General features: G+C 48.2%; 2 protein-coding genes across 7 annotated transcripts in view; both read right to left on the bottom strand.

Moving 5' to 3' along the window:
• UNC13B (unc-13 homolog B) overlaps positions 1-26,410 on the bottom strand; it is a 158,258-nt gene that overhangs the window by 81,845 nt on the left and 50,003 nt on the right. For all 6 annotated transcript variants that reach the window (XM_028748795.2, XM_077936599.1, XM_028748802.2 and 3 more), the window contains 2 exons: positions 13,898-14,194; positions 13,352-13,442 (listed from right to left, as the gene is read on the bottom strand). In XM_028748795.2, coding sequence (XP_028604628.2) covers positions 13,352-13,442; positions 13,898-14,194 — 388 coding nt within the window. The remainder of the gene's footprint in view (positions 1-13,351; positions 13,443-13,897; positions 14,195-26,410) is intronic.
• Positions 14,201-26,404, bottom strand: LOC144329246 (uncharacterized). The gene has a single exon (XM_077936596.1). It carries the CDS (start codon positions 25,249-25,251, stop codon positions 16,252-16,254), a length of 9,000 nt encoding a protein of 2,999 aa, XP_077792722.1. The 5' UTR covers positions 25,252-26,404; the 3' UTR covers positions 14,201-16,251.

Genomic DNA, 26,410 nt, shown 5'->3' with positions numbered 1-26,410 from the left:
CGGACACACACACACACACACACACACACACACACACACAGAGCAGAGCACCCACAACTGATTTCTTCACAGCTCGCTAGGAAAGGGAGAGGTTGCAGGGGCTGCAGCTAATTGCAATTGCATGGTTGCTGGGGGGGGCATCTTTTTATCCCATATCTCTTCATCACCGGCTGTACACCCACTCCGGCATTAACTGCCAAAACATCATCACTGATGCACGCAAACTTGGGCACGGAGACTGTGCTTCAGCGAGAGCAAGGTGGCTCCCCAGCAGCCCTAGAGAGTGGCTAGCCGACAACCCAGCCTGTGTGACCTTAGCGCCCAACAAGAACTAAAATTCCCTCTTCCCAAACCTCTCCAACTCCTGCTGTTACGCTTTATATTACTTTAAACTGACTTGCCTTTATGCCTACTCCTTGCAGCTAGTTTAATCAGTTTCTTGCCTTTTGCTGCACAGTTATTATTTTCTACCGTATTTATGAGTTGGCACTTGGAAATCACCTCGCAGCCTTTTGGGGGCCCAAAAGGAGAGGTGGAACTCTCTCAACAAGCGTGGAGCTTCTCCTCTTAAGGCTCCACTTCATGAGGCTTCCTCAAGACCAACTTGTCACCCCGAGGCTCACATCAGCGGGTGCTCCTCACGTCTCTTCTTGAGAAGCGTGCAAAGTACCCCCCCACCCCACAAAACACAAGCTCTTCACCCCCTCCTGAGATCCTGGTCAAAGTTTTCAATGCTTGTTTGTTGGGCGGTCCTCTTTGTGCGTTTGGCTCCCTCGGTTCACAGACATCTCTGGTGGAGTTTTAAGGACACACCCTCTCAAAATGGGAATAGGTGGATGGGTTGTAGCAGCATTGAAGAACACAGCCTTAGTCCTCGTAAGACACAAAACAGAAGTTAGGGGATCTCTCTCAGCTGGATGAATGGGCAATAAAATGGCAAACGAGGTTCAATCTGAATAAGCATGAAGTGATGGGGCGGAAGGAGGAAGTGGGGAGTACATCCCATATATTCTGAAGGAGTCTGAGCTGGTGACAACTGACCAGGAGAGAGATGTTGGGGTTGCAGTTGAGAAACCAATGGAAATATGGAGCAGTGTGCAGCGGCGGCAGCAGCAGCTGCGAGAAGACAAATTTCATGCTACAGAGTATTAGGAAATAAAGTTTCAAGTACTGTACTGCTGCTATTGAAATCTATGGTGCAACCACATCTGGAATATTACAAATAAAAATATTGTCCAGTAGCACCTTAGAGACCAACTAAGTTTGTTCTTGGTATGAGCGTTCGTGTGCATGCACACTTCTTCAGATACCTAACGCTTATACCAAGAACAAACTTAGTTGGTCTCTAAAGTGCTACTGGACAATCTACTTTTAATATATATTTCTACTGCATCAGACCAACACAGCTACCTACCTGAATCTGGAATATTACAGACACTTCTGCTTGTCTCATCTCAAAAAAGAACAACACAAGAGTTGCAAAAGGGACAGAAAACATGGTTCAAAATGATCTGGGAACCGCAGCACCTCCAAGAAGAGGAAATGCTGACTTTTGGAGATTTTTAGACAGACGGAAGCTGTGTGTATGAAGTGTGGAGAGGGGAGCTTGGTGCAGAGATTACACACAGTATATGGGAAGCAAAGGTTTTGCTTCCCACCAGATTTTCCCCTCTCTCTTTTGATCACCTAGTGAAACTGACTAATAGCAGATTCAGGACACAAGAGAAAATTCCGCTTCACATTTTTAATTAACTTACAGAACTCGCTGCCGGAATATGTGATTATGGCAACTAGCTTAGATGGCTTTAAAGTTTTAGAGAAATTCACTGGGGATAAGTTCACTGGCAGCCTTTAGATCTGCTACAATCAGCAGGTCACTGCTTTCTGTGGGAGAGTTTCACCTTAAAGTCCATAAAACAAAAGCAGTAACTCAGAGCAGGGCTTTCCATGTGGCAGCCCCTGTTTTGTGGAACAGAATCCTTGCCGAGATACGATAGGGGCCAACTATCTGTACTTTCATTAACAATTAAATACGTTTTTGTTTGGGAAGGCTTTTCCAGTTGGTTGAAGAGGTCTCTGCTTTCAGTGCTTATTCTATATTGTTTTTAAACCCACCGTGAGTTTGTTTTTAAACCTATTTTTAGCCATTTTTATGGTACATTGTGTTTGGAAAAAGGCATTTTAATTAATTAATTAGTCACAGCATAGTAACTGCTGTTATTTTGGTTTACATTGGCCTGCTGTTTCAATTATACTTCCTTGTTTCTGAGCATGTACCTGTCATCAACACATCTTTTTTTTCTGATCTGCCTTCTGAGTGAGAGAGAGATGAAGAGATTGTGTGGCTATTTTCAAAAGGCCACAGAAGAATTCGATGGAAATAAATGACCAAAATGCTTTCGCGGAGGGCGAATGATGGGAGCTGCCAAAGATTATGGGGAAAGGGAAGGGTCTGGAGAAGCCAAAATAAGCCCTGGTTCTCTCAGGTGAGTGTGTGGTAGCTCATGTTAGGTGTGTGTGCAGGAGCCAGGCCCTGTGACCAATAGGACTTGGCAGGACTGGGGCTTTCCTAAGTTTGTTCTGAAGAGGCAAGGCGCAGACACACAGGTGAGGCCGATTGGTAACTCACAGCACCTGGTGGCTAGAGCTGGGAAGGGATATAAGGTCAGCATTTCCCTTTGGCTTTTTGCTGCAGCAACACGTTTCCTGCCTTGCTGCATTTGGCTTCTTGCTTCCTGATCCTTGAACCTCTGCTTCTTGACTCCTTGCTTCTTGATTCTCGGACCCTTGACTTCTTGACTCCTTGCATCTTGTGCCTCGAACCCCTGACTTCTTGACTCCTTGCTTCCTGACCCTCGGACCCTTGGCTTCTTGACTCCCAACTCTCTGACCCTCGGACTCTTGGCTCCTGGCTTCTGGACCCCCCTTCCTGCTCCCACCCCGCCATCTGTATTCTGCTCTGGTCAGACCTCACCTGGAGTACTGTGTCCAGTTCTGGGCACCACAGTTCAAGAAGGACACTGACAAACTGGAACGTGTCCAGAGGAGGGCAACCAAAATGGTCAAAGGCCTGGAAATGATGCCTTATGAGGAACGGCTGAGGGAGCTGGGCATGTTTAGCCTGGAGAAGAGGAGGTTAAGGGGTGATATGATAGCCATGTTCAAATATATAAAAGGATGTCACATAGAGGAGGGAGAAAGGTTGTTTTCTGCGGCTCCAGAGAAGCGGACACGGAGCAATGGATCCAAACTACAAGAAAGAAGATTCCACCTAAACATTAGGAAGAACTTCCTGACAGTAAGAGCTGTTCAACAGTGGAATTTGCTGCCAAGGAGTGTGGTGGAGTCTCCTTCTTTGGAGGTCTTTAAGCAGAGGCTTGACAACCATATGTCAGGAGTGCTCTGATGGTGTTTCCTGCTTGGCAGGGGGTTGGACTCGATGGCCCTTGTGGTCTCTTCCAACTCTAGGATTCTATGATTCTATGATCTTGCCACCGGTCCTCACGTCCCCTGCCAGGACTTCGATCGCCCGTGAACCGGACTGTGACAGCTCAAAAGACAAGCCACACCAGGGCAGGTCATCCGACATGAAGCTCACTCCCAGACCAGAGAGCGGAAGGAAGAAAAAGAGATCACCTCCAGACCTAACCTGGGGAACCTCCCGATGGTCCAATGTCAGCTTCAAAGGCCTGACAGCCACAACCCGTGAGAGACTCTAGGAGCCTCCTGCCAGGAATGCAGAGCACCAACAGGGAGGCTCTCCAAGCAGTTGTGTCAACCTCACCAGGGAAGCTGCTTTCTAATAGCAGCGCCTCCTCAGAACAAGCTGCCGCCACACAGAAGCTCTCTGGATGCATTCCTCGTGGAGGCAGAACAGGGCTTCAGTCTAGATACCAAGGAATTTAAGGTAGCAAAAGACAATCCACAGAGGAAGGGGTTGGAAGAGGTCCACTCTGAGCTGCAGCAGCTCTCCAAGAAAGCTTTATTCGGATGAAGCTGGAGAAGGAAGCTGGGAGCTTCTGCAGGCAAAGCGACAGCCTTTCCCTGGGGTTCCACTTCCAGTTAGGAGTTTAAACATTCTGCACTGTGGGGGCTTGGAGTTTTAATTCACTGCTAAGACTTAATTTGGGGCTGAATCAGTGAGGAATTATTAAAACTGATAAAGAAAGAGTTCAGCAATGTAGGCCAAGTGCTTTGATGTCTATGAGGTATACATAATTCTATATTTAAAAAATCCTAGTTATCTCTCTACTTCATTCCAACTTCCTGAAGAGTAAAGCTCTGAACTCCAGATAAACTGTATGGTAAGCAATTCTTCCCTAGGCATGTGGGTGGATAAACCACAGAAGATGCAGCTGAGCCTCTAGCAGAAAACGGCCCGTCAAATGAACACCAGAGCCCTCTCCCCTCGCCTCTCTCTCTCTCTCTCTCTCTCTCTCTCTCTCTCTCTCTCTCTCACACACACACACACACACACACACACACAGGCTCCTGCTCTAGAGAAGGGTGCAAATGCATTAGTGACTGACTGTACAGGGAGAGGAAGACCGATGCTCTGGGAGAGGCGAGGCGGGGAGGGTAACATCCATCAGATGCTAGAGAAGAGGGGCTTGAGCTCTCATCTCAACCATCTTCTCAGCCCCAGCTCAGCATAAACCACAGAGCAGAAGAGGCTTCCCTCAAGTGTCTAGATAGAAAGAAATTGTGTCAACCACCCAGACCAACTTCTGATTTCAGAGACTGGCCTTGTCTACAATAAACTTCCCAGAACCATTGGAGGCAGACCACATCCACACGCCCCACTGCCCCGTGGAGTCTAAACTAGGGAACCATCTGACCATAACAAGGGAACTAGACCAAATTCCTCAAACCACCAATCGCCTTCCTCCAGCCCTCAACAAAGCACCATGTTAAGGATTGTGGCCCGTCAAATGTTTAGCGGCAGATATTAACTGGGATATGCACCTCTTACCGGAGAGGTGATAAATTCCTGGGCTGCATCAGAGCAGACGCCTCAGCGTGGAAAAGGGTTAAGAACGCTGCACAAACGTGTCAAGCAGACTCTGCCTAACAACTGCAGGCTCATTTCCTGCACAAACGGGCCCTCTTTAAATAACAAAATAGCCTCTCTTTCGCAATGCATTCCCACAATAAGAAATACACAACAATAATTTATAATAATTATGTATTATTTATACCCCGCCCATCTGGCTGGGTTTCCCCAGCCACTCTGGGCGGCTCCCAACAGAATATTAAAAACACAATAAAACTTCAAACATTAAAAACTTCCCTAAACAGGGCTGCCTTCAGATGTCTTTTAAAAGGTAAGATAGCTGCTTATTTCCTTGACATCTGATGGGAGGGTGTTCCACAGGGCGGGCGCCACCACCGAGAAGGCCCTCTGCCTGGTTCCCTGTAACCTCACTTCTCACCGGGAGGGAACTGCCAGAAGGCCCTCAGAGCTGGACCTCAGTGTCCGGGCAGAACAATGGGGGTGGAGATGCCCCTTCAGGGATACTGGACCAAGGCACAAGACACAAGCAGGGAGGGGCAGGAGCCCTTTGGCACATCCCAATGCCGAATCAGGCAGCGGCAGGTGCTGCTGACCATGGTGCTGAAGGGCATCTCAGCTTGTTCCTCTTGTTTCACCACCTTGTCCACTAACACGGCTAGCTCTGTATCTTAGCTTGAATGACAACAGGAACATCTCCTGCGCCTCCTCCCTGGTAGGCTGCCTCTCTCTGAAAACGCACACAAAGAACCTTTCCAGTGAATATAACTCAGGTTGTCCCAGTCTGCATCTCTATTTGAAATTGTTTTTGTATATGCAGCTGTTTTAAACTGTATATATAGGATAGTTTGCACATATGCAATTGTTTTTATTGTTGACAATTTTACTGTGAAATCGATTCAAGATATGTCATGAGAAGCAATTCACAAAAGGAATAAGTAAGAGGGCAAATGAGCGGGAGAACATGGCCCGAAACTGTGTCTCGGTGATTCCTTGACCGCGAGAGGGTGACCTCAGGATATTCTCAGCTCTTTTCCTGGGAGAGTCTTGGATGTGCAACCTGGTGGTACTGACAAAGTTAGGATAATTGTTGTAATAATAATAAATGAATTAATATACTGCCCTATAACCCAGAGGTTATTGCTATTCCTGTTCCAGAGATTCCTTTCGTTGTGATTTTTAATCCCAGTATGGGGTTTTATTGTTCTAACCTTTGCACAACTGTTAAGACAATTCGTTCCATGAGGAATCTCATATATGCAATCAATGTAAACATTCTGCAATCCTCCTGAAGAGCAAAACGCAACACCTGCACCACACTTCCCTTTAAGCCACAGATGGGGAACACTTGTGGTCCTCCAAATGTTCCTGGACTCCCAGCTCTTACCAACTCCAGTATCCAGCATGGCCAATGAGCAGGGATGGTGGGAGTTGGGAGTCCAGTGTGGTCTGGAGGGCTGAGGGGGGAGGCACCCCTGCTGTAAACTGACCCGTCACCCCTCCAAACACATCCACACTCAGCCCACAGCAGCAAGGCTCTATTTGCTGCAGAGAAGATACCCTCTGCTGTTGGTCCTTACAAACTGCGCCTCATTGCAAGAAGGGAGCTTCCCACTGCACTGAACCAGAACTGACACAACAATGGTACTTTAGGCAGACGCTTAAAATCTCTCCACTGCACCCGCCACAAAAAGCGGGACCCTCCAATTAAAGCTGCTGAGACGAGATAGCTCTCAAAAGCCCAGGGCGAGGATAAGCTCTGTTTGAAGAAACGGCTGTGAAGCCCCACCTGAGAAGAAGGCAAGGCTGAAGGATGGGGCGAAGTCAAACAACGGAAACCCGTTAGCCCCAAAGGCAGCAGCCAGCCAGTGTCTGCAGCAGAAGGATTAGGCGGCTCAAGCTCTCTAGCCTGCTCTCTTGATTTCATTTCTGCCAATGAGTCTCCCAGCCAACAGATGGGAACTGCAGGAGCTTCACCCCTTCATGCATTTGGAAACCCAGGGTTACTGCTGGCATTTTAGCACTGATTTAAACTTAACCCCTTCAATATGCAGCTCCTGGATAATTTTTGTTGTTGCCGGGGGACTGCACAACATCTCCCAAGCCCTTCAACTCCATCCAAGTGCCTCTGAACACCAGCTGCTGGTGATCCTGTGTCCTGCTCTTGGGCTTCTCAGGGGCATCTGGCTGGCCATGGCATGAACAGGATGCCAGACTAGATGGACCCCCTGTGGTCTCTCCAGCTTCAGAGATCTCCTGATGCTCTTATCAAGGTGCCACCTTTGCACCTCTCAATAGCTCTAACAATTTGCTCTTTCTGAGTATCACCAGCTTTGACATATTTCCTGGGGTGCCCTGTCCACTTAACCTCATTTGCTAGACAGATAAATAATAGAAAAACTGTGCCCTGCGCATCTCCTGTTTATTTCTATGGGGCTCAAAAGAGGGATATTCCCAGATGATTATGTCTTCAGCTAGAGAAGGTTCCAAATGGGAGAAGACTATGTTTGCAGGGCTTTCTTTCTCCCAAAAGCAAACGCTTCCTCTGCACAAACGGTTTGGACTTCATCTGCATAATTTATTCCCCAGAATTCTGTTTCACATATTTGCTTTGGCTTAACATTCAGTATCCCTTCTGCTTGGGGAGGACTTCTGATGTCCTAATGACAGCCCTCGCTCGTTATTTAAACAGAAAAGCAGCCACTGATGTTTACCAAAGTGCCCACAACTCCTGCGTTCTGCCTCCACGCCAAACGGGTTGTCCAAATGGCACCCCGACCACAAAAATGCCCATTGATACATCATAATGGGTCTCCAAAACGCCACCAAAAAGCATACTAAACCATAAGGCCATGACAGATGAGCCCTGTTTATGAGATTATTGGACACTTTCAAAAACGAGGCAAAGAGAATAAGGAAAGAAAAAATGCATCCACATCCTAAGCTGACCATGTCTGAAAAAGAAGCTGCAACTTAGCTGTGCACCTGCCTGCTTCTGTGCTAGGGGGAGGGCTATAGCTCAGTGGTCGGGCATCTGCTGCGCCTGCAGAAGGTTCCAGGTTCAATGCCTGGCATCTCCAGACAGGGCTGGGTGAGACCTCTCTCTGCCTGAAATCCCAGAGAGGCCTGGCCAAATCAAGGTAGACACTGATGATGGGTCATTGCTCTGACTCACTATACGGCAGCCTCCTTTGCTCCTGAAGGTGATGGACTGATTTAAAAACACATGAAGCGGCAGGTTCATCCCCCTGGGCAACCTGCTAGCAGGTCAACCTTCCCAGAATGGTCAAAATGCAAAAAAATTCTTGGGTGCCTGTTTGGGCTCTTTGATTCGGTGTGCTATTATTTTCAGACCAGTGAGTTGCAAAGGGAAGTCAAGATGCTTTCTGGCATTTGTGCATTCACTACTACAGTCACTAAGTATAACCAGCAACTTCCATTACAGTTGACTGAAGGAGGACTGGCCCGGCTGTTGTGTAAAAGCACATCTTAAACAAACTCCTTAAAAAATGGGGTCACAGTCCAATTTTCCCCAAGACCGACTGGCTCATCCAGTGAAGGAAAACATCCAAGCTGAGTTTTCCTATGGAAACAGAACACAGATTCATTCCACTTGCGAACGGACCTGCTAGACCACTGGCTGGAAATCTATAGAGTATCTGACAGGACAAAACCTCTGCAGCAACCTTCCCCAACCTGGTGCCCTCTAGAAGTTTTGAACTACAACTCCCATCCGTGCAGCTCCATGGGGACAGTGCTGATGGGAGTTGTAGTGCAAAACACCTGGATGGCTGTTCTATGGGCTTCTGTGAAGTGCGTGGAGAAGCACTTTCTTTTCTCTGTCCTGAATACTCCAACATGCAACTATGCTGGATGCCCACAAGCTCCAGGGTTATGAGAGAGGGAGAAAATCTTTCCTCTATTCACTGTCTCCACGTCAGGCATCATTTAATCATCATTTAAAAGGCTGCCCTTTTCTGAGCCTTTTGCAACTGTACAGCATCCTTTTTTCAGGCAAGGTGACCAGAACTGTACAAAGCATTCCAAAAGAAGACACCCCACAGATGTGTAAAACAGAATTACAATGTTGGTAAGTTTGATTTTCAATTCCTCTCAACTGCCATTTTATGACCCATTCACTCAGTATGCAGAGGTTCTTTTTGGGCTTCTCAGAATCCATTTTTTGTTTTAGCAACCTAAACGACTTAGAATCAGCAGCAAACTTGGCCATACACCTAACTCTAGATCAGGGGTCAGCAAACTTTTTCAGCAGGGGCCGGTCCACTGTCCCCCAGACCTTGTGGGGCTCCAGACTTTTTGAAAACAAAAAGCGAATTCCTATGCCCCACAAATAACTCAGAGATGCATTTTAAATAAAAGCACACATTCTACTCATGGAAAAACACCCTGATTCCCAGACCGTCCAAGGGCCGGATTTAGAAGGCGATTGGGCCAGATCCAGCCCCCGGGCCTTTGGTTGCCTACCCATGCTCTAGATCAGCAGTTCTCAACCCATGGGTCCCCGATGTTGTTGGACTACAACTCCCATCATCCTTGAGCTCTGCCCTTGTTAGCTAGGGGTGATGGGAGTTGTACTTCAACAACACCTGGGGACCCACAGGTGGAGAAAGGCTGCTCTAGATCATTTATGAACAAGTTTAAAAGCACAGGTCCCTGGAGGACTCCCTTCCTCCCTTCCCTCCAGCAGAACTGCTCATTTATTTCTACACTCTGCCTCTTGTTACTGAACCAATTCCTGGTCCACAAGAGGACCTCTCCGCTTATATCACGACTGCTAAGCATACTGGAGAGTCTCTGGCAAAGTACTCTGCCAAAAGCTTTTTGAAAGTCCAAGAACACAATGTCAGCCAGAACACCTCTATCTTTATGCCTGCTTAAACTCTCAAAGAACTCTAAATAGGTTAGTGAGACTCTGCTTCAGCAAAGGCTTCTTCTTCTATATGCTTGGTTATTTTTATTTGACAATATTTTTCACCCGTTTTCCCAGGACAGATGTTAAGCTAAGCGACCTGTAATTTCCAGGTTCCCCCCTCCCCACGCCTGAATCCCTTTTAAACATATTTGTGTCACATTGGACATGTTCCAGTCCTTGGGGTCTTAGGGACAAGTTCCACGTTTCTGTTAGGAGATCAGCAATTTCACATTTGAGTGCTCGTAAGAACAAGGCTCTTTGTTGCACGAACCTTTTGACTCAGTAGAAGTCTGCTATCGTGAAACAGGCAGCACAGTCCGCAGCCCCATAGCAAAGAATGTGAAACTTAAACGGATTGTATTTTATAAAACCGCAAAAAAAAAACCCCACACAAGAAGGAAAACTAACAAAGAAGCAGTATGTGTATGTCTATCTTGTCTGCCAAGACGGGAGGATTTCTTGAGGAGGTGCCCTCTGCCTTGGGTTGTTCTGCATGCTAAAGCAAATCCAAGGGGCCACTCACAGCTCCCCTTCTGCAACTTCTAGTGAAATGTGATCTGGCCCCTCACTGCAATCCAGATCAGAAGATCCCCATCAGTTCCTCAGAGAATACCCATTGCTACCTCCACGTAACATTACAAGGATCTCCAAAATGGTCCTCCTTTGCCAGCAACAAGAAGGTAAGACACAATTCATTTGTATCACTTTAATAAGCCTGGCTATTGACATATAATTCTCTCCTGACTCTCATTCCAGATGGATTCACTTTCAATTTACCCAGAAAGCCCTATGAATATTCATCAACCTGGATAGAAGTGTCAAAAACTTTATTAAGGACAACATGCAGAGTTTGCCAATATTCAAGCTACTATGCCAGGAGTTAATGCGTGTAAACACACAAAAAGGACTATAATCTCATATGGAAATGTAAACAGCTTTTTTAAAGGGAAGTCAAAAGTATATGCCACATAACACTTTAAGAATAATACTACATATGTATAGTCTTTTCTACACTATGTGAAACATATTTGTTATTTTGCACCCCAGATGTAATGTTTCCACACCAGTAGCCCCGCACAGGAACCTGCAACTCCAAGACAGACAGGTGTCTCTAACCAGTCTTTCGCTTCATAGTACTTAAATCTACAAGACACACAAGGCTCTCCTTGTCCGTTTTGCTTTCCACACACAACAGCTGCGGTACCAGCTGCTGACAAACGCAGCAGAGCAAAATTCACAGTCTGGCTTGCTTGCCTGAACTCCAAGCGTATCTGGTGTGAAAGGATTAAGATTTCAGCCAAACGTTCACAGCTTTCAAGTCCCGATTTGACCCAGGACTGGTTAAGGTTCATTTGCAACAGAGGAGAACCCCAAAATGTGGAAAATTCACCCTTTAACCAGTGTGCACCTTTGCATTTCAAGGGTGTCCCATGGCCCAAGGCCCACACAGGGGAGGCAGACTCTGCCCAAAGCAAAAGAAGGCATCCATGTTCCAAACCTTTGATTTGCCGGATGACTCAGACCATGTGCATCGCACACATGTGTGAGGACATGACTGAATTGCCAGGCTCCAGTTTGGGTCAAATGATTTCAGGAATGGAGCCTACTCCACCAAGTCCATTATTGAAACATGCTATTTCCACCGAAACCAAATTCCAGTTGGGATGATAGTTTGCTATCCTGAACAGCTCTGCAATGGGTGCAACTGAGGATGAGTATTGCAACTATAAGAGTTTCCAAAAAAGGTTATAGAAGACGCAAAGGGGGATACCCATCTTATTGCTGCTGCTACTGAATACAACTCTCTTCCGTGAACAGTGAAACACGACGCAAGCACAAGCCAGAATAACGAAAAAGAGTTAATGTACCAATCTTGACAGGCGTGCAAGGAACCTTCCTGCTCACAGCAGACAAGTTTGTACTTCTATCTCCCGCTCCCAGGAGACGCATCAAGAGAAAACCTTGGTGCTTCTGGAGAGACGCCAGTGCAGCATCTCGCAGTGGCAAAAGCTTTCCACGGCGCATCCTGCCAGTTTCTCTGCCCCACAAGAAAGCAGACGGAGGGAGGCACTTGAAGGCACGAGGGGTCTGCTTGCAGCCATCAAGAGCCGCTTGTCGTTCACACACCACCAATTCTCTTTGTGCGCAGAAGCCTCCAGTGCTCTTGAGAGTTTTACTTTTCAAAACAATTCACTAAATGATTCAAAGCAGCATTTTTCAGAAGACAGACAAACTCGCCGAGTTGTTCCGTTAAAGCTCTTGGGTTGACGGCTTTTTGTAAATATCTCACATTTCTTACACCCGTCAGGATCTTTTAATTCAACTCAACAGGCTTCTGACTTGCTTAAGAATTACAAAAGTGTTTTGATACTCTGTGTAGCAAAACACAGTTTCTGCCCTGCGTGAGAAACTGCTAAGAAAGCCTGACATCAGTGTTAGATAGGTGCTCCTTTTGCATGCTCTTGTTTTGCAGAATCCCCTAAAACTGCTACCCCGTATTTTCCCCACATTTAGCTCAGATTTCCCCTTTCCATGAAAAATATCATTGCTGCTAAGGACCCTTTTGTGATACCTCAACAACACAGTTGCAATGCTAAGCCCACTCGCGGAAGAGCCCGGTGACATTGTGTAAACTCTGATCCATCTAAAACGACAAGGTTGCAAACATGAGCCTATTTTGATCCAGGGCACATCAATGGCCTTCCGCTGGCCAGGGCAGCATCCAAATGGCACAAGTCAACAACACCACGGGGCAGAGAGGGAACCTGCTGCCACTCTCTGCTCCGGCCTGTTCAGACAACACTCGGCTTCCGGGTGCTCTCTGGAGTGAAATTGGGAGGCCGCCAGGAGCAGCACAGTAGTTCATGGAAGGGTCTCCTCTCCCACACACCCACAACGGGTTGGGAAAGCATTTGGAGAGAGCATTCCACAAACGGGGGGCCACAACAAAAAAGGCCCTTTCTTGTGTTGTCACCCTCCAAACCTTTTGGGGAGAGGGTACATAGAGAAGGGCCTCAGAAAACAAATTACAGACACAGCGGAACAGTGATGTCAACGCAACACTTCCATAAATAATCCTGGTTCTTCTACACAACATAGGTAGCCAACTTGGTGCCCCCAGATGTCGCTGAGCTCCAACTTCGCCCCAATCCCAGCCCTGTTGGCTGTTGGGGCTGAGGAGAGAGTCCAACAAAATCTGGTGGGGCACAAGTTCTTCACCCCTCTGCCGTGGGGTCAACAAATTAAGCCCACCACAGTCAACTTCAGCAAGTTGTTGGTACCAGAGAGGCACATGCACCGTTTGTGCAGCTGTCCCAGCACGGTGTCTCCCTTAGACAAGCAAAGCAAGGTTTACAAGCGCAGACACAGGTGGAAGGATGGGGGAAGGGACATTTCGTGGGCCCTACCTCTTCAAACTGAAGCCGCACTTTATTAATGGCTCGGATCCAGCGGGCTCTTGCAGCGGGAAGCAGTAGAAGTTCATTTTCGTCAAGGTGACTTGCAAAAAAGAAAAACGAGGGGAAAATGAGTGCTGGAAACTCAAGAGCAGTCTCATGAAACTCAATACAACGAAAAGAAGCTTTTATTGTAATGGTGGGAACAAACGCTGAGAACAGTAGGGCCCCAAGAGACCTGGGATGGCCAGCAAAAGACAGAGAATGGCATGGAAAGAACAGAAAGTGTGGCCAACAGGGACTGTGGTAGAGAACCCTGTAAGGAATGCACCCCATTAGTCACTAGATGGGTGTAAAATGATGATGATGATGAAGAGGAAGATTAATTAGATTTATTTAATGACGTTTGTCCCACCCTTTCTGACCCTAGACACCGGTGGACTACTCAAAACCAGCTATGGCACTACACCCATATCCTGTTTGTCTCTCCCAAGATCAACCAGAAAAGTGTCCTCAAGTTCAACTCCAAGGAATCCATGGCCAAGGTGCACCACCTACCTGCCCGGTGTCTTCGTGGCTTCTTTGGGCTCGTCCGCTCCAGGAGGTAGTTGAGGTGTGGCATGCTCTTTCAGCTTCCCCTCTCCTTCCCTGTGCACTTCCTGGGGCTCATGCTGCTCGCTAGATGGTGCAGGGCCCTCTGTCGGGTGAGGAGGAGCAGCAGCAGGCACCCCTTCCGCGAGCTCATCCTCGTGTTCGGAGCAGGGCACACTCCCGTGATATTGGTCCAGCTCACTCAGCTGAGAGCTTCCCTGACTGATGTTACAGGAGGAACCAAACTTACTACTGCTGGCAGGACTGTGAGAGAGCAAGGCATTAGTAAGTCAAAAGGTCTTGGCAACCAGAAAGCAGCACAATGCATGCACACAGAGAGAGAGAGAGAGCGCAAATCCTAACTACACCAGGCCAAAGCATCAAATGGAAACTCTAGCCAAGCAAATGTCTCTTGCACATTGCAGCCACTGTTCTCAGTCGCCCACCGCTTCCAAGTTTGTGTTTGCAATTTTTGTGCTGGGCCTAAACCTCTGGACCCTATTGATGTATCAATCAGAAACAGATAGCATCATCTGCTGCGCATCCTGTAAATTGTTTACAGGCCATAGGAAAATTAAGAAAGGCAGCAAAAGTTTCATGCACATTGAACCTCTAAACTGCTAAGCTCAACACCTTCTTACAACGTTTGCCCCTAGCATGTCAACTGCAGGTGGATTCTGGGACAGGAGGGTTTCATCTTCACTCCCATTTCATTAACACATTCTTAAGTTTCTCCAGCGGCTGAGAATGGATCCTGTTGTAGATGCTGTTTAGAAAAATCAGCCCTGTCTTCCAGCACAACATGGGCCCATTGCTGTTGCTGCTTGGGAGTGACTGATTATTATAAGGTTGGAGTTACTGCACCAGGAGCTGTTAATTCAACAAGACACCCACACACTCTCTCTATCCATTGTGGAATTCCAAGAGGGAAGGGGCACAAATGCTTCTGGGCCGCTATTGAAGTGCCGCCTGGCTTTTGGCAGCCCACATAGGCAGAGACAGCTGCAAGAGGACCCAAGGCAGCTACACTGTGGAAATCCCATCTATTCCTTGGAAAACAGGCTGGGCAGAAAGGAAAATGCTTGAAGCAGGATCCCTGCTGGGCCAATTGCCTAGAGATGGCGGGTGAGGAGTGCAGATTTAGCAATGTTTTTAGTGACTAGCAGTTCTGTAACTAGGGAGGGGCAGCAAGAACACCGGCCCCAATCATCCCCTGGACAGGGGTAAACAGGGAGCAAAAGTCACTAATGTACTGATAGCTGTAACATGAAATCACTGCAATTCTCTTCAATATGGAATAATTAAGCACGTTTTTGAGATATGGTAAACCAGAAAACCAGTTATCAGCTTGCTTGGAGACCTAATGGGGACACCAAGGAGCTCCTCATTGGCTCCAGATGCCTGCAGCCTAACACAGAAAAGCACATTCAGCTAATGCCGCTGAATACAGCTGGTAAAAGTAAAGAAAAACTGAATCATGTTAGCTGGGCAGGAACAGCTTCCGAGCAGCAAGAACTGGATGCTTCTGCATTAGTACCTTTAATAGTCCATGGCCATGTTTAACTCGTCCTAGTGGGAGGGAGGAGGTTTTGATCACAGAATCTTAGCAAGGCAGAGTTGGAAGGGACCCCCAGGGGTCATCCAGCCCAACCCCCTAAATGCAGGAATCACAGCTCAAGATTCCAAGACAGATGGCCAGACAACCTCTGCTTAAAAACCTCCAAGGAAGGGGCGTCCACCAACTCCCAAGGGAGTCTGCTCAACAGCTGCTACTGCCAGAAAGCTTTTCCTGATGTTTAGTCGGAATCCCCTTCTAGGTGTAGAAAAGTTATGCTGCAGGTGACTGAACTGCAACCACTGAAACAGCTTTTGCTGCCATCTGGGTCTCTCGCCCATCTTAAAACGTGAATGCCTTGTATGTTGTCCAACTAAGCTTTCTGCAAACCAAGTGAGCCCCCGATTTCCTCCCTCCCTCCCACCATGTCATCTAGAGGTGCAAGTCGTTTTCTCACACACACAATTAGGCTACAGAAGGTTAATGAAACTAATACTCAAAGCAGCTCACTCACAAGGACACAGCACAAACGGCGAGCAAAGGGGAAGAGTCATCGCAGCCTTTTGGAACAAAGGAAACCAGAAGTTGAGAAGGAGAAGGGCAGGAGAGGCTCTGGGTGGGCAGTCTAGCAACTAGCGTTCACAACTCTACCTACCACTGGGTACTACTAATGCCAAACACAGCCTAGAGGAGTCTGATCTACGAGGTCAGGCATCTACCGTTACGGCACTTGCATTATAAATGGCTCACAAGTTGGCACCATTTATCATGCTGTTTTGGCTACTGGCCTTTTCTTCCTGAGTGGCTCAGGGCTACTCTGCTCCGCCGGCTGCAGTCCAGTAGCAAGTGTTTCCGTTTCTGGACAAGGGACACTTTCCTTCTGCTCTGCTTCATCCTGAACCTGTGTGGCGCCTTCTGCTGGTTCCTCCAAAGGGAGCCCAGGAGGCTCACTGGAAATGGTGCTTGGCTCATCTTCTGTTTCTCTGGAGACCTCAGGCTCCAGCTCCTTGTTGGGCACAACCGGAATGTCAGGCGTGGGACCATCAAAGCATTCGTTGCTCTTGCTGTCGGGCTGCTTAGAAGAAAGGTCTGAATCAGCAGCACTGTCAGCTGGCTGGTCAGAGGCAGAGAGGTTTGGGCTCCCATCAGCACCGGTCACATCCACTGCTTGTTCCTCGGCTTTCGAGACAGCTTCTGGTGCCTTCAAATCCAGTCTGGATGAAGCAACTGGGGCCACCTCCTGTTTGGAGGAAGCTTTTGGTGTTGTCACATTTGGCTCCTTCTTGAGACCCGCCTCCTTGGCATCTTTCTGCCACGGAAATGAGAAGTCCAGCTTCTTTCCAAACACAGCACTTGGAGCGCCCTCTACTTTACCTGCTTTCTCATCACTTCCTCCACCAAACAGACTTGAGGAAAACTTGTTGAAGCTGGACACGAGGCCTGGCTCAGGCGCAGGCTTGCTTGCCGAGGGCGGCTGTGCAGAGAAGAAGGAGCCAAATGACTTGCTGGTGTCTGCAGAAGACATGAAGCCGAATTTGGGCAAAGTGGGCATGCTTGGAATTTCAAACATGGGCTTGGCGCTGCTGGCCTCTGTAGGAGCACCGGCTGGCTTGCTCTTACCAGCCAAACTGCTTTTCAAGGGAGCAGCTTCTGGGGCTGCTTCGCTGACGGTTAGAGGCTCTTTCTGCTCAGGAGGAAGATCAGGTTTTATTTCAGGGACCTTTTCCATATCCTGCTGGGGCAAGTCATGGGCCACATCTGCAGCAGCTTTGGGTTCCATCTCCAGGGTCCCAAACGTGTCTGGTGGGCAAATATCAACATCTGCCTCATTCTTTATAGTTACTTCTTCAGTGGTTAGTGAAGTATCCGTCAGTTCTGGCAGTTTCAGGTGTTCATCTTCCTCACCAACCTTGGGTTCCAGCTCACGTGTACTGTCCAAATCCATTTGGCCAATGTCTGTGTCTCCTGCCGGGCTCAGTTGCTCTTCAACAGCAGGGACAGCATCATTTTCTAAGGGCTCCACAGGTACTTCACTCTTCTCCTGCAGCACCACCGTCTCAACTGCATCATGTACCTCTTGACTACACGGGGCAGCCTTCCCTGCTTCATCAGATGCCAGTAAGTTTGTGTCCAGTTGTACCACTTCAGGGCCCTGATCCCTACTTGAGTCTAAAGTTTCTGAAGCATTAAGGGAGGGTTCCAGACCATGTTCAGGTCTTCCACTGCTTTCAGCTTCCAATTCTGCCGTACACTCTTTCCCCAAACTCTCATCTGCTAAAGCAGAAGGGGCGTCTTGTTTCAAGTCACTGCTAGCTTCCTTCTCTGTAGGTTCAGCCCTAGAGGTTTGGTCCGGTTGTTTCAAAACGCTGCCGGCATTTGTCCCTAAAAGTTCATCCCTAGAGGCTTTCTCTTGTTTTGCGAGACCTTTACCAGGAACTGGGCCCACAGCCTCCTTTGCTGCCCTGGAGCTCATTTCCTGGGGTTTTGAAGTGCCTGCGGTCTTCCCTGCAGGCTTTGAAAGGGTCTCGTCTGTTGCTCCTTTAAAAATGCCAAAGAGATCACTTGTAAATGCTGGAGGAGGCCCAGTGGGCAGGGAGGAAAGGCCGAAAAACGATGTGCTCTTCTTTTGGGCACTAGGAGCTGCTGGAGTCTGAGGCTGGGAAAAGAAGCCAGATAATGTTTTGGTTGGTTTCATCTTCGTCATGAAGCTGGAAAACATTTCAACTGAGGAATCTAGAACTGATTTGTCAGCCTCAGGCTCTTTAGGTTTCTCCTGCAGGTGAGGTGTTGCTGCTGCCATTTGAGGGAGAGGCCTTTGGCCCTGAGCCTGCTGCTCTCCTGCAGTATTTGGGGTCCTATCAGCTTGCTTGGGCTCCGGGGGCTTGACTTCAGGGGCGCTTGGTTTTTCTTCAGGTACAACGTCCTGTGAAAGGTCTCCAGGGGCAGGAGATGGCTCAAGAGCCACAGGAGTCTCATCACAAACTGGACCGGGCTCTGCCTTTTCAGAAGTCTCGTTCCCACCTGAAGGAACAAATTCCTTCTCGGAGGACACCACAATACCATCACTCTCTTCTGCCTTGTCTTGCAGCTGCTCCTCTGGTTGTGGAATCTCCGGAAGGGAAGGTGGAATGTCTTCCTGCAGCGTAGGGACCTGAGAGCCAGGATCAGGACAGACTGAGTGGTCTTCTCTATCTGTACCATCATCAGGAGGTTTACTGGCCACAAAAGGTATCTCTACCTCATTTTTCACTTCTGAAGCACTTGCCACAGCATGCTCAGCCGCAGGAGTTTTTAACTCACTTGCCTTGTGCTCCGGGCCAACAGCCTCTTGCTTTCCAAGTACTGCTTCTATAACACCAGCCGCTGCCTCTTTATCCTTCAAGCCCTGCTGTCTGGCAAGTCCAATGCCAGAGTCAACAGAAACACACTGCTTCATAGATGGCTTTGCGTCTGCTTGCTGTTGAGGCGGCTTCCCCAGGTTGCTTGCCTGCTGCTGAGGTGGCTTTGCAATATTCCCCTTGTCAGGAGCTGCTGCCGGTGGCTTGTCATCCAGGAAGGAGGGCAGGTTGAAAAAGCTGAAGCTGGAGCTGCTCTGAGGCACGTTCTTCTTTGCGGTGGGCCCTCCGGAAAAGAAAGAAGGCATCTTGAACAGACCCTCTGCTTCCGGGGGCTTGGCGTTAGGAGCTGCTGGAGCTGGGGCAGGGGCTTTCTCTGGGGCACCGAAGAAGGAGGAGAAGATGCTCTTGCCAGCCGGCTGCGGTCCCTGCGGAGGCTTCGAAGGTGCTGCCTGCGACAAGCCAAAAGGCAGGCTAAACCCAGAATCCCTGGGTGGCTGACTGGCTTTCCCTGGCTGAGTTTTACCAGGTATGGCTCCTGCATGGCCTTGCGGTCCCGCTGCAACAGCTGGTCCATGGCCATGCTGCCCTGGAGAGCGACTTGCTTGGTCCTTTCGAGGGCCTGCCTGCATGGGAGGCTTGGGTTCTGCATTCCCTGCAGTGGGGATGTCCTCCTTCTTCACTTGAGCAGCTTCCTTGCCTACTTTCCCATGCTGTTCTTCCTTAGGGACTGTGGGCTTCTGGGCAGCTTCCCCACGAGCCTGCTCCACAGGGATTCGAGGGGCAGGAGTGCTGCTCTTACTTGGCTCTCTGCTACGCTGGTCCACGTTGTCATTCGGTTTCAGGGAGGTGTGGGTTCCACTCTTTGGTGGAGCAGCGGCACTTGGTGGGGCAGGGGCTGCATCGACTTTGAAAAGATCCCCTATGGAACCAAAGAATGATGAAATGCCTGGGGGCTCCACTTTCTCCTGAGGCATTTTCTTCTCGGCTTCATTTTTCGTCAGATTTGGTTGGGGTGCTGGTGGTGGCTGTGGGGCTTTGTTGACCTGCGTTTTAAAGAAATCAAAGAACCCGGGGCCTTGACTTTTATTGGGGGCTGCAGGTGTGGAGGAGTCTTCTCCCAGGCTGAGAATCTTGAGAGCACTTTTAAACAACGTGCCCTCAGCCTCCGTGGGCGCTTGGCTGGGGGCTGGCTGGGTTTTCTTGGGTTCATCCTCACCCACTTTGGGTTTTTGTTGACTTGGGAGGGGAGCAGGCTTAACACTTTTATCCAGCTGACTGGTCTTGCTGTCCAAGGGACCCTGGCTTAGCTGAGAGGAAGACCTCACCAGCTGAGGCTTTTTCTGAGAAATCACTGGCTTTTCATCCCTAACAGACTTAACTAATCTGCCTCTCTCTTTTCTCTCTTGTTCATGCTCCGTGTGCTGCTGGTTTTGCATATCCTCTCCTGTTTTCCTGGGTGGCGAAGCTGGAAGAGCATCGTTTTTGTGTCCCAACACCAGTGGTTCTCCTTTCTTCACAGCCGTGTCTTCCACTGTCTCATGCGCTTCCATACCCTTACCCATCAGGCCACCCAAAGCAGAGAATAAAGATGCGACTTTATTCAGAGGTGGCTTTTTATCTTCTTCAGTGGTTTTGACTTCTGTAACACTCTGAGATGCCGGTGAAGGCTCAGGCTTAGCAGAAGACTGGAATATATGGAAACCAAACCGTCTTGACTGTCCACTTTCGGAAACTGTCACAGCAGGGGTCCTGTCCGGAGGTTTGGGTAGAGCATCATCTTTTAGCCTCCCGCTGGAAGCCACCCTGGAGTGAACTCTAAGATCAAGGGTCAGGGGAGGCTCTTCTGAGTGCCACTCCATGTCATTCTCAGGCCTAAAGTCTACTTTGAGCTTTTGAAGTTTGTACCCTGAAAAGTCTAAAGGCTGCTCTCTCTGGTAATAAATGGACTCCTCAAACATCTGCGAAAAGGTCTCTAAATTCATGTTCATAAGTTGATCACTTCTCTGCAGAGCTACAGACAAATCAAGTGGTTTGTTTACAGAGTAATTATCCAATTGCTCCTCTTCAGCAAACCAGAATAACTCGTCTTCATTACCAAGAGGCACTTTGAAACCGCAAACGGCAATCATGTCATCTTCCAAGACAGTGCTCTGCAAAATGCTCTGCGGATAATTATAATCCCAGTAGTCTGGGTAGGTGTAAGTGTCAGGAGTGCAAATGTAGACATACTGCCCAGTGGGGTCGGTGAGCAGGGAATAAACAAACTGACCATCCCTGTACATGTAATATCCACAATCGCCATCTTCCGATGGCCACCACACGCCCTTCTCAAGCAGCATCAGCCAGTCCTGGTACTCCTGGCTATAAGATGAATAGACAAAACTGCCCTCCAAGCTCAAGGACTCCTGATCAATTAAGGTCCACATATTGCCATCACATACCGATGAATAGCTTAAGTCCATGGGCATCTCTTCCAAAATATAGCTGCAGTCATCAAATGGAGGAAGGTTTCCATTCAGAGAATGCGTTGCCCACATTTCAGTTTCTTCTAGACCTAAATCTTGTAAGTCTAACTGATCAAATGATTCGTGTGACATGACACTGAAATCCATGCTCAGGGCATCAAAACTGGCATTTGACCTCCAATCCACGACATTGGCATTGCCATCTTTTTTACACAAGTTCACTACGGCATCACTGGAGTCTGGCCATTCCAGAAACTCAGCCAGTGGGACAGAATTCTGCTGCAAGACGTAGTAAACGGGCAAGGAAACCTGGTGGGCATTGAGAGAAAATGCTCCTGCATCATATTCCCAGTCAAAGCTAGAGTGGCTCCTTGTTTCCTCAAGAGCAAGATGCTGCTCTGAGTGGCCATACAATTTAGCATTCAGCAAAGAGGAATTGAGAAATTCATTTGACCTTTCGTTGAGAACTGCTTGATAAATATTGGAATCCGTAGGTTGTCTATAAAGAGTTGGTTGCCCCGATAAGTCTTGTATCTTTGGCTGTGAGCTTAAAGCATTCTGAGAGGGGGGGTGCCAAGGGACGGGACCATGTCCGTTGTCCATTTTGCTCAGTTCTGGGTGAGGAAAATGACCATTCGCCTTCGCAGTCTCAGTCACTGCCTCCTCCGCTTTTTCTTTTGGCCTCTGCATGAAGTTCTTTATGAAGCTGCCCGTCTCCGGTTTCCCCCCAGTGCTTTCTTGGGGACCAGGAGTCACATGTGAGCCAACGGACTTGTCACCAGAACTAGTCTCTTCGCTCCTCTCAAAAAACTTCATTATGCCCAGAGAGCCTGATTTTGCCTTATCTGGCATACTTTCGGTCAGGTTTTCACTTGAAGCAAACCTAAATAATCCAGAAAGTAAGCCAGCTGATCTGCTCTTCTGGCTGTCCGTTTCATTTTTAGCATTCGACTCTTCCGTGTGGGTTATGTGGTCTGAAGACGCCCGCCGGAAGAGGCCCGAGAGCAACCCCTGCCCTGGCTGTGGGGCCTTCTTCGGAGTATCATCCATTACCTGGTCCTCTCTGATTCCACCAGGAAGCACTGGCTGTCCTGCTGTGGTATTTAAGTCAGGTTCTTTTGGGGGGGCTGCCAGCTCCCCCCTGCATTTAGAATCTTTGTGGTCCAGAGCACCCTTGCGTTTGGTATCATGATCCATGTGTGCAATTTTTGAAGTGTCTGAGGCACCCTGGTCTTTATCTCCATGTTTTGGTGCACCCAGACCATCTTCTTTACTGGTTTCTTTCTTCCTCGTCGGCTCCTCTTTTCTCTGTGGTGCCTCAGGAACTGCCTGAGACTTCGACGACTCCGTTTTGGCAGCTTCTGCGTTGCTGCTTTTGTGACCCTCTTCAGCCTTTGGTGGCTTGCCACTAAAACTTGGTGGGGCAGTTTGATCTTTTGAAGCTGTCAGGTTTTCCACAGAAGCAGCTTTCAAGAAGGAAGTGAAAATTCCTGGCTTCTCTTTGTTGTCCTGCGGTGGTTTGTCTGAAAAGCCAAAACCGCTCAAAAAGGGAATCTGGAGCTTACCGGTGAAAGGGAAGTTGGGTTCGCTGCTTGCGGAGCTCGTTTTCCTGACATCATCTTCAGAACGGTGACTTTTCCCCAAGCCCGGTGGTGGCTCCTTTGGCACAGTTTCGGTAGCAGAAGAAGGGAGCAGCAACTGGCTGAAGGATTTCTTAAGTGGGCTGAAAAAGCTCTCAGATGGTTCCCCCTGCTCCAACGGCGGAGCGTTACCAGTCTCCTTCTTGGCTTCACTTGGCTTGTTTTCTGGCACTTTCCCTGCAGGTTGTGGATTTCTTGGCATGTCTGGGTGTTCTTTAACAACTTTATCTGGCTGACTTGTGGCCTGCGGCGGCGCATCAGAAGCCTTCTGCGGCCCACTTGGCTGCTTGGGAACAGCCAGACTCTCAAAACTGGCTTTCAAGCTAAAAGAACTAACGGAGCTCGACAGCTTGCCAAAGATGGAGGAGACGGGGCCGCTGCTTGCGCTCGCTTCTGCCTCGCTCTTGCTCGTTTCGGGAGGCGCAACGTTGGTGGGTTTTGTCGCGTTGCCTCCAGCTTCCTTCCCACCTGCCTTGGCTTCAGAAGCACTGGCATGCGTGGCTTCCACCTTCACAGCCTCCTCCTGTTTTGCAGTCTCTTTTTTCGGTGCTTCCTTTTCGGAGAAGATTTTCAAAGGGTTGAAGATGCCTAAGACGGAGTTCACGACTGAGCTGGGGTCCAGAGAAGGGGGCGGAGCAGCGTTTGCTGAGGCATCATGGACACTTGGAAGAGCCTTGTTGTCTCCCGCTGTCTTTTCTGGGATGCTGGCCTTGGCATCACCGGCTTCTCGCTCACGGCCACTCTGGGTCACAGAAGGAGAAGTTGCAGTGGGCAACCTGGCATCCGATTTGCTTTCTGCTTTCAGTTCTGGAGAGGCACCCTCAGACTTAGGCTTACTTGAAAACAGACTTGTGATGCCTCCCTCAGGTTGACCAGGGGCTTCAGGTTTCTCTGGTGTGGGAGATACAAGTTTTTCAACTGAGGCTGTTAAGTGCTTTGTTCCTGAGCCCACTTTTTCGGTGAAAGAACTAAATAAGGAGCTGACCGTGTTCTTCACCCCAGACAAGTCTGGCAGTGCCTCTGTTATGCCTTTGCTGCCCTCGCTCTCCTCTGCAGCAGAAGTGGCTGGTTTTGCCTGTTCCAAAGGGGCACTTTCCTCCGCCAGCTTATCAGCACCGGCCAGTTTGGGAGAGGCACCATCGCTTGCGGTTTTGCTCGCAGGAAGGGTTTCAAATTTGCTAATCTCCTCCTCTTTTTCAGCTAAGTATTCAGACACAGTTTCAACTAAGCACTGCAGTTCATCCATTGTGTCCACGTATTCTTCCGTTGGCTCTTCAACAGGAGAGAGGGTCAAGTCTTGCTTAAGAAAGCCATGCTTTCCTCCTCTCATCCTATGTGAGTTTTTGTCCCTTGGTAACAGGGATATGGCACTTCCAGTACGGGCGTCAGTAAGGTCTCCAACATGGCGAACACTGGATTCACGCCATGCTTGGGAAAGTATTGCTATTTCTTCCATTTCATCATCATCATCCGAAACTGGGGAGTACAGGAGTACACTGGACGAACAGCTGCCAAACTCTTGAAGGGCACCCAATGGCACAAAAGAGTGAGCTGGCTGTTCTGAATGGATCTCATTTTCACCATCAAAACGGACTGATCCTGAGTCATGCTTTGCGCGTTGGTTAGCAGACAAGTTGCCACTTTTGACTAGAAGGCCATTCTTGTATGGACGCAGAACTGGATATTCCGGTAACTGTTCTTCACTTTCAATGGGGCTGCTGCGCCATTTCTCAGTTTCATCATAATCAGGATATAGGTTATGTTCAGTTCTTGCCTTAATGCTGCCTGAAGAATATCTCCGGTTACTACTGCTTTGCAGTATAGTTCGCTCGCATTCTTCAAAATTGTTATATCTCAGCTTCTTCTTTCTTCTCCTGTCTATTGTGTCATATTCCTCGGGATAGCAAGGAACATCGGGATTTCCTGATTCTGGGCACGCCTTCCGCGAGTATCTTCCTCTTTCCTGGTGGCCAAAGTTCTCCCTTTTCGAGAGCCTCGGGCTCTTTCGTCCCTGTGAACTTCTAGTCCTGTGACTTTTTTCTAAAAAATCTTCTATTAACTGTTTGCCTAATTCCTCATAGTTCTCTTCACACTCTTCCTGTTCTTGGCCAACTTCATAATCAAATGGAATGATCCTGACTTTCCCATTGCTAACTAAAGATCCTGGTCTGATACGTGTGGAGGGGGGAAATATAAGAAGGACAGAAGGGCAAAGAAAAAAAGGAAAGAGCAGGAGGGGTGAAAAAAGAGCTTTAAACACAAAACTTGCAAAGGAGCATTTCATAAAGACCAAATGATATCGTGAATCACATGCAGAAAGCATATTAAAATATCATAACCATGAATCCATTTATTAACATGAAATGTTAGGAATCTCTCTTTTACTAATATTGCAGCTAAATAGTAGGGTTGTAAGGGTAGGGGAGCATGAAACATGTATACCAGTGTTATGTATACTATAAAGTGATGTATGGTATGTTATTTATAAGAACAGGAATTGCAGATTAAAAATGTCATCGAGCAGCTACCTAAAATGTTACAAGTCACTTTCTGGAGCATCTCAATGATGGCCACCAACTTGGATTAAGAGAGGATTAGACAATTTCATGGGGGAGAAGGGCTATCAAAGTCTACTAGCCATGACGGCTCTGCTCTGCCTCCACGGTCGCAGGCAGAGATGCTTCTGAGCCCCAGTTGCTGGAAACTGCAGGAGAGGAGAAGAGGGCTCTGGAGCTCAGCTCCTCCTTCTGAGCGTCTCCCAGGCATCGGGTCAGTCACTGTAAGAACAGGATGCTGGAGAAGGAGAGCCACTGGCCTCATCCAGCAGGACTCTTATCTCCTGATTTTAAGAAGGGGCATTTGCAACAGACTAATAATAAGTTATTACACTAAGCACACAATAAAGTGCATCAATTAATTAAATTTGCAATGTGACAAAACAACAAAACAGGAAAAACCCATTATCTTGCTTGTGGTTTATCGCTAGAGGTAAATAAATTAAAAAAAACAACCATGTTGATAAGGCGCAAAATGAGGAACCGTTCCAATTATTATTTGGGGTTACTTCCATTAACCACGTGGACAGCACAAACAAGATTATGATGGGCAAGTCAGAATTGGAAACATGAATCCTAAAAACTCCAGCTACAATATTGACAGGGCAATTAGAAACCAAAGTAATTATATGAGAATAAATTAGATAGATCTAAGATTTTAAAGGCCTAGTTTGGAGGAAAGCTAATGATTTGCATCACTTCTCTCTTTAGAGGGCTGATACAAATGTTCTACATTTTTCCTAAGGAGGAAGTCAACAGCAACAGAAACCCAGTTGAAACAAGAGAAGCAATAGAAAACAGCCAGCCGGCAACTATACTTGGAAGAGGATGAATTCATGCAAACACTGATAGCCAGCCCAGGAGCCCCAGCAGACCAAAGCCACGTCACGAGACACGGACACAGAGGCTTCGGAGAGGGTCACCCAC

This window comes from Podarcis muralis, chromosome 11 (genome assembly GCF_964188315.1).
Source record: "Podarcis muralis chromosome 11, rPodMur119.hap1.1, whole genome shotgun sequence".
NCBI lineage: Eukaryota > Metazoa > Chordata > Lepidosauria > Squamata > Lacertidae > Podarcis > Podarcis muralis.
The sequence above is the reverse complement of the archived record's forward strand: the minus strand, read 5'-3'. Positions and strand labels throughout refer to the sequence as shown.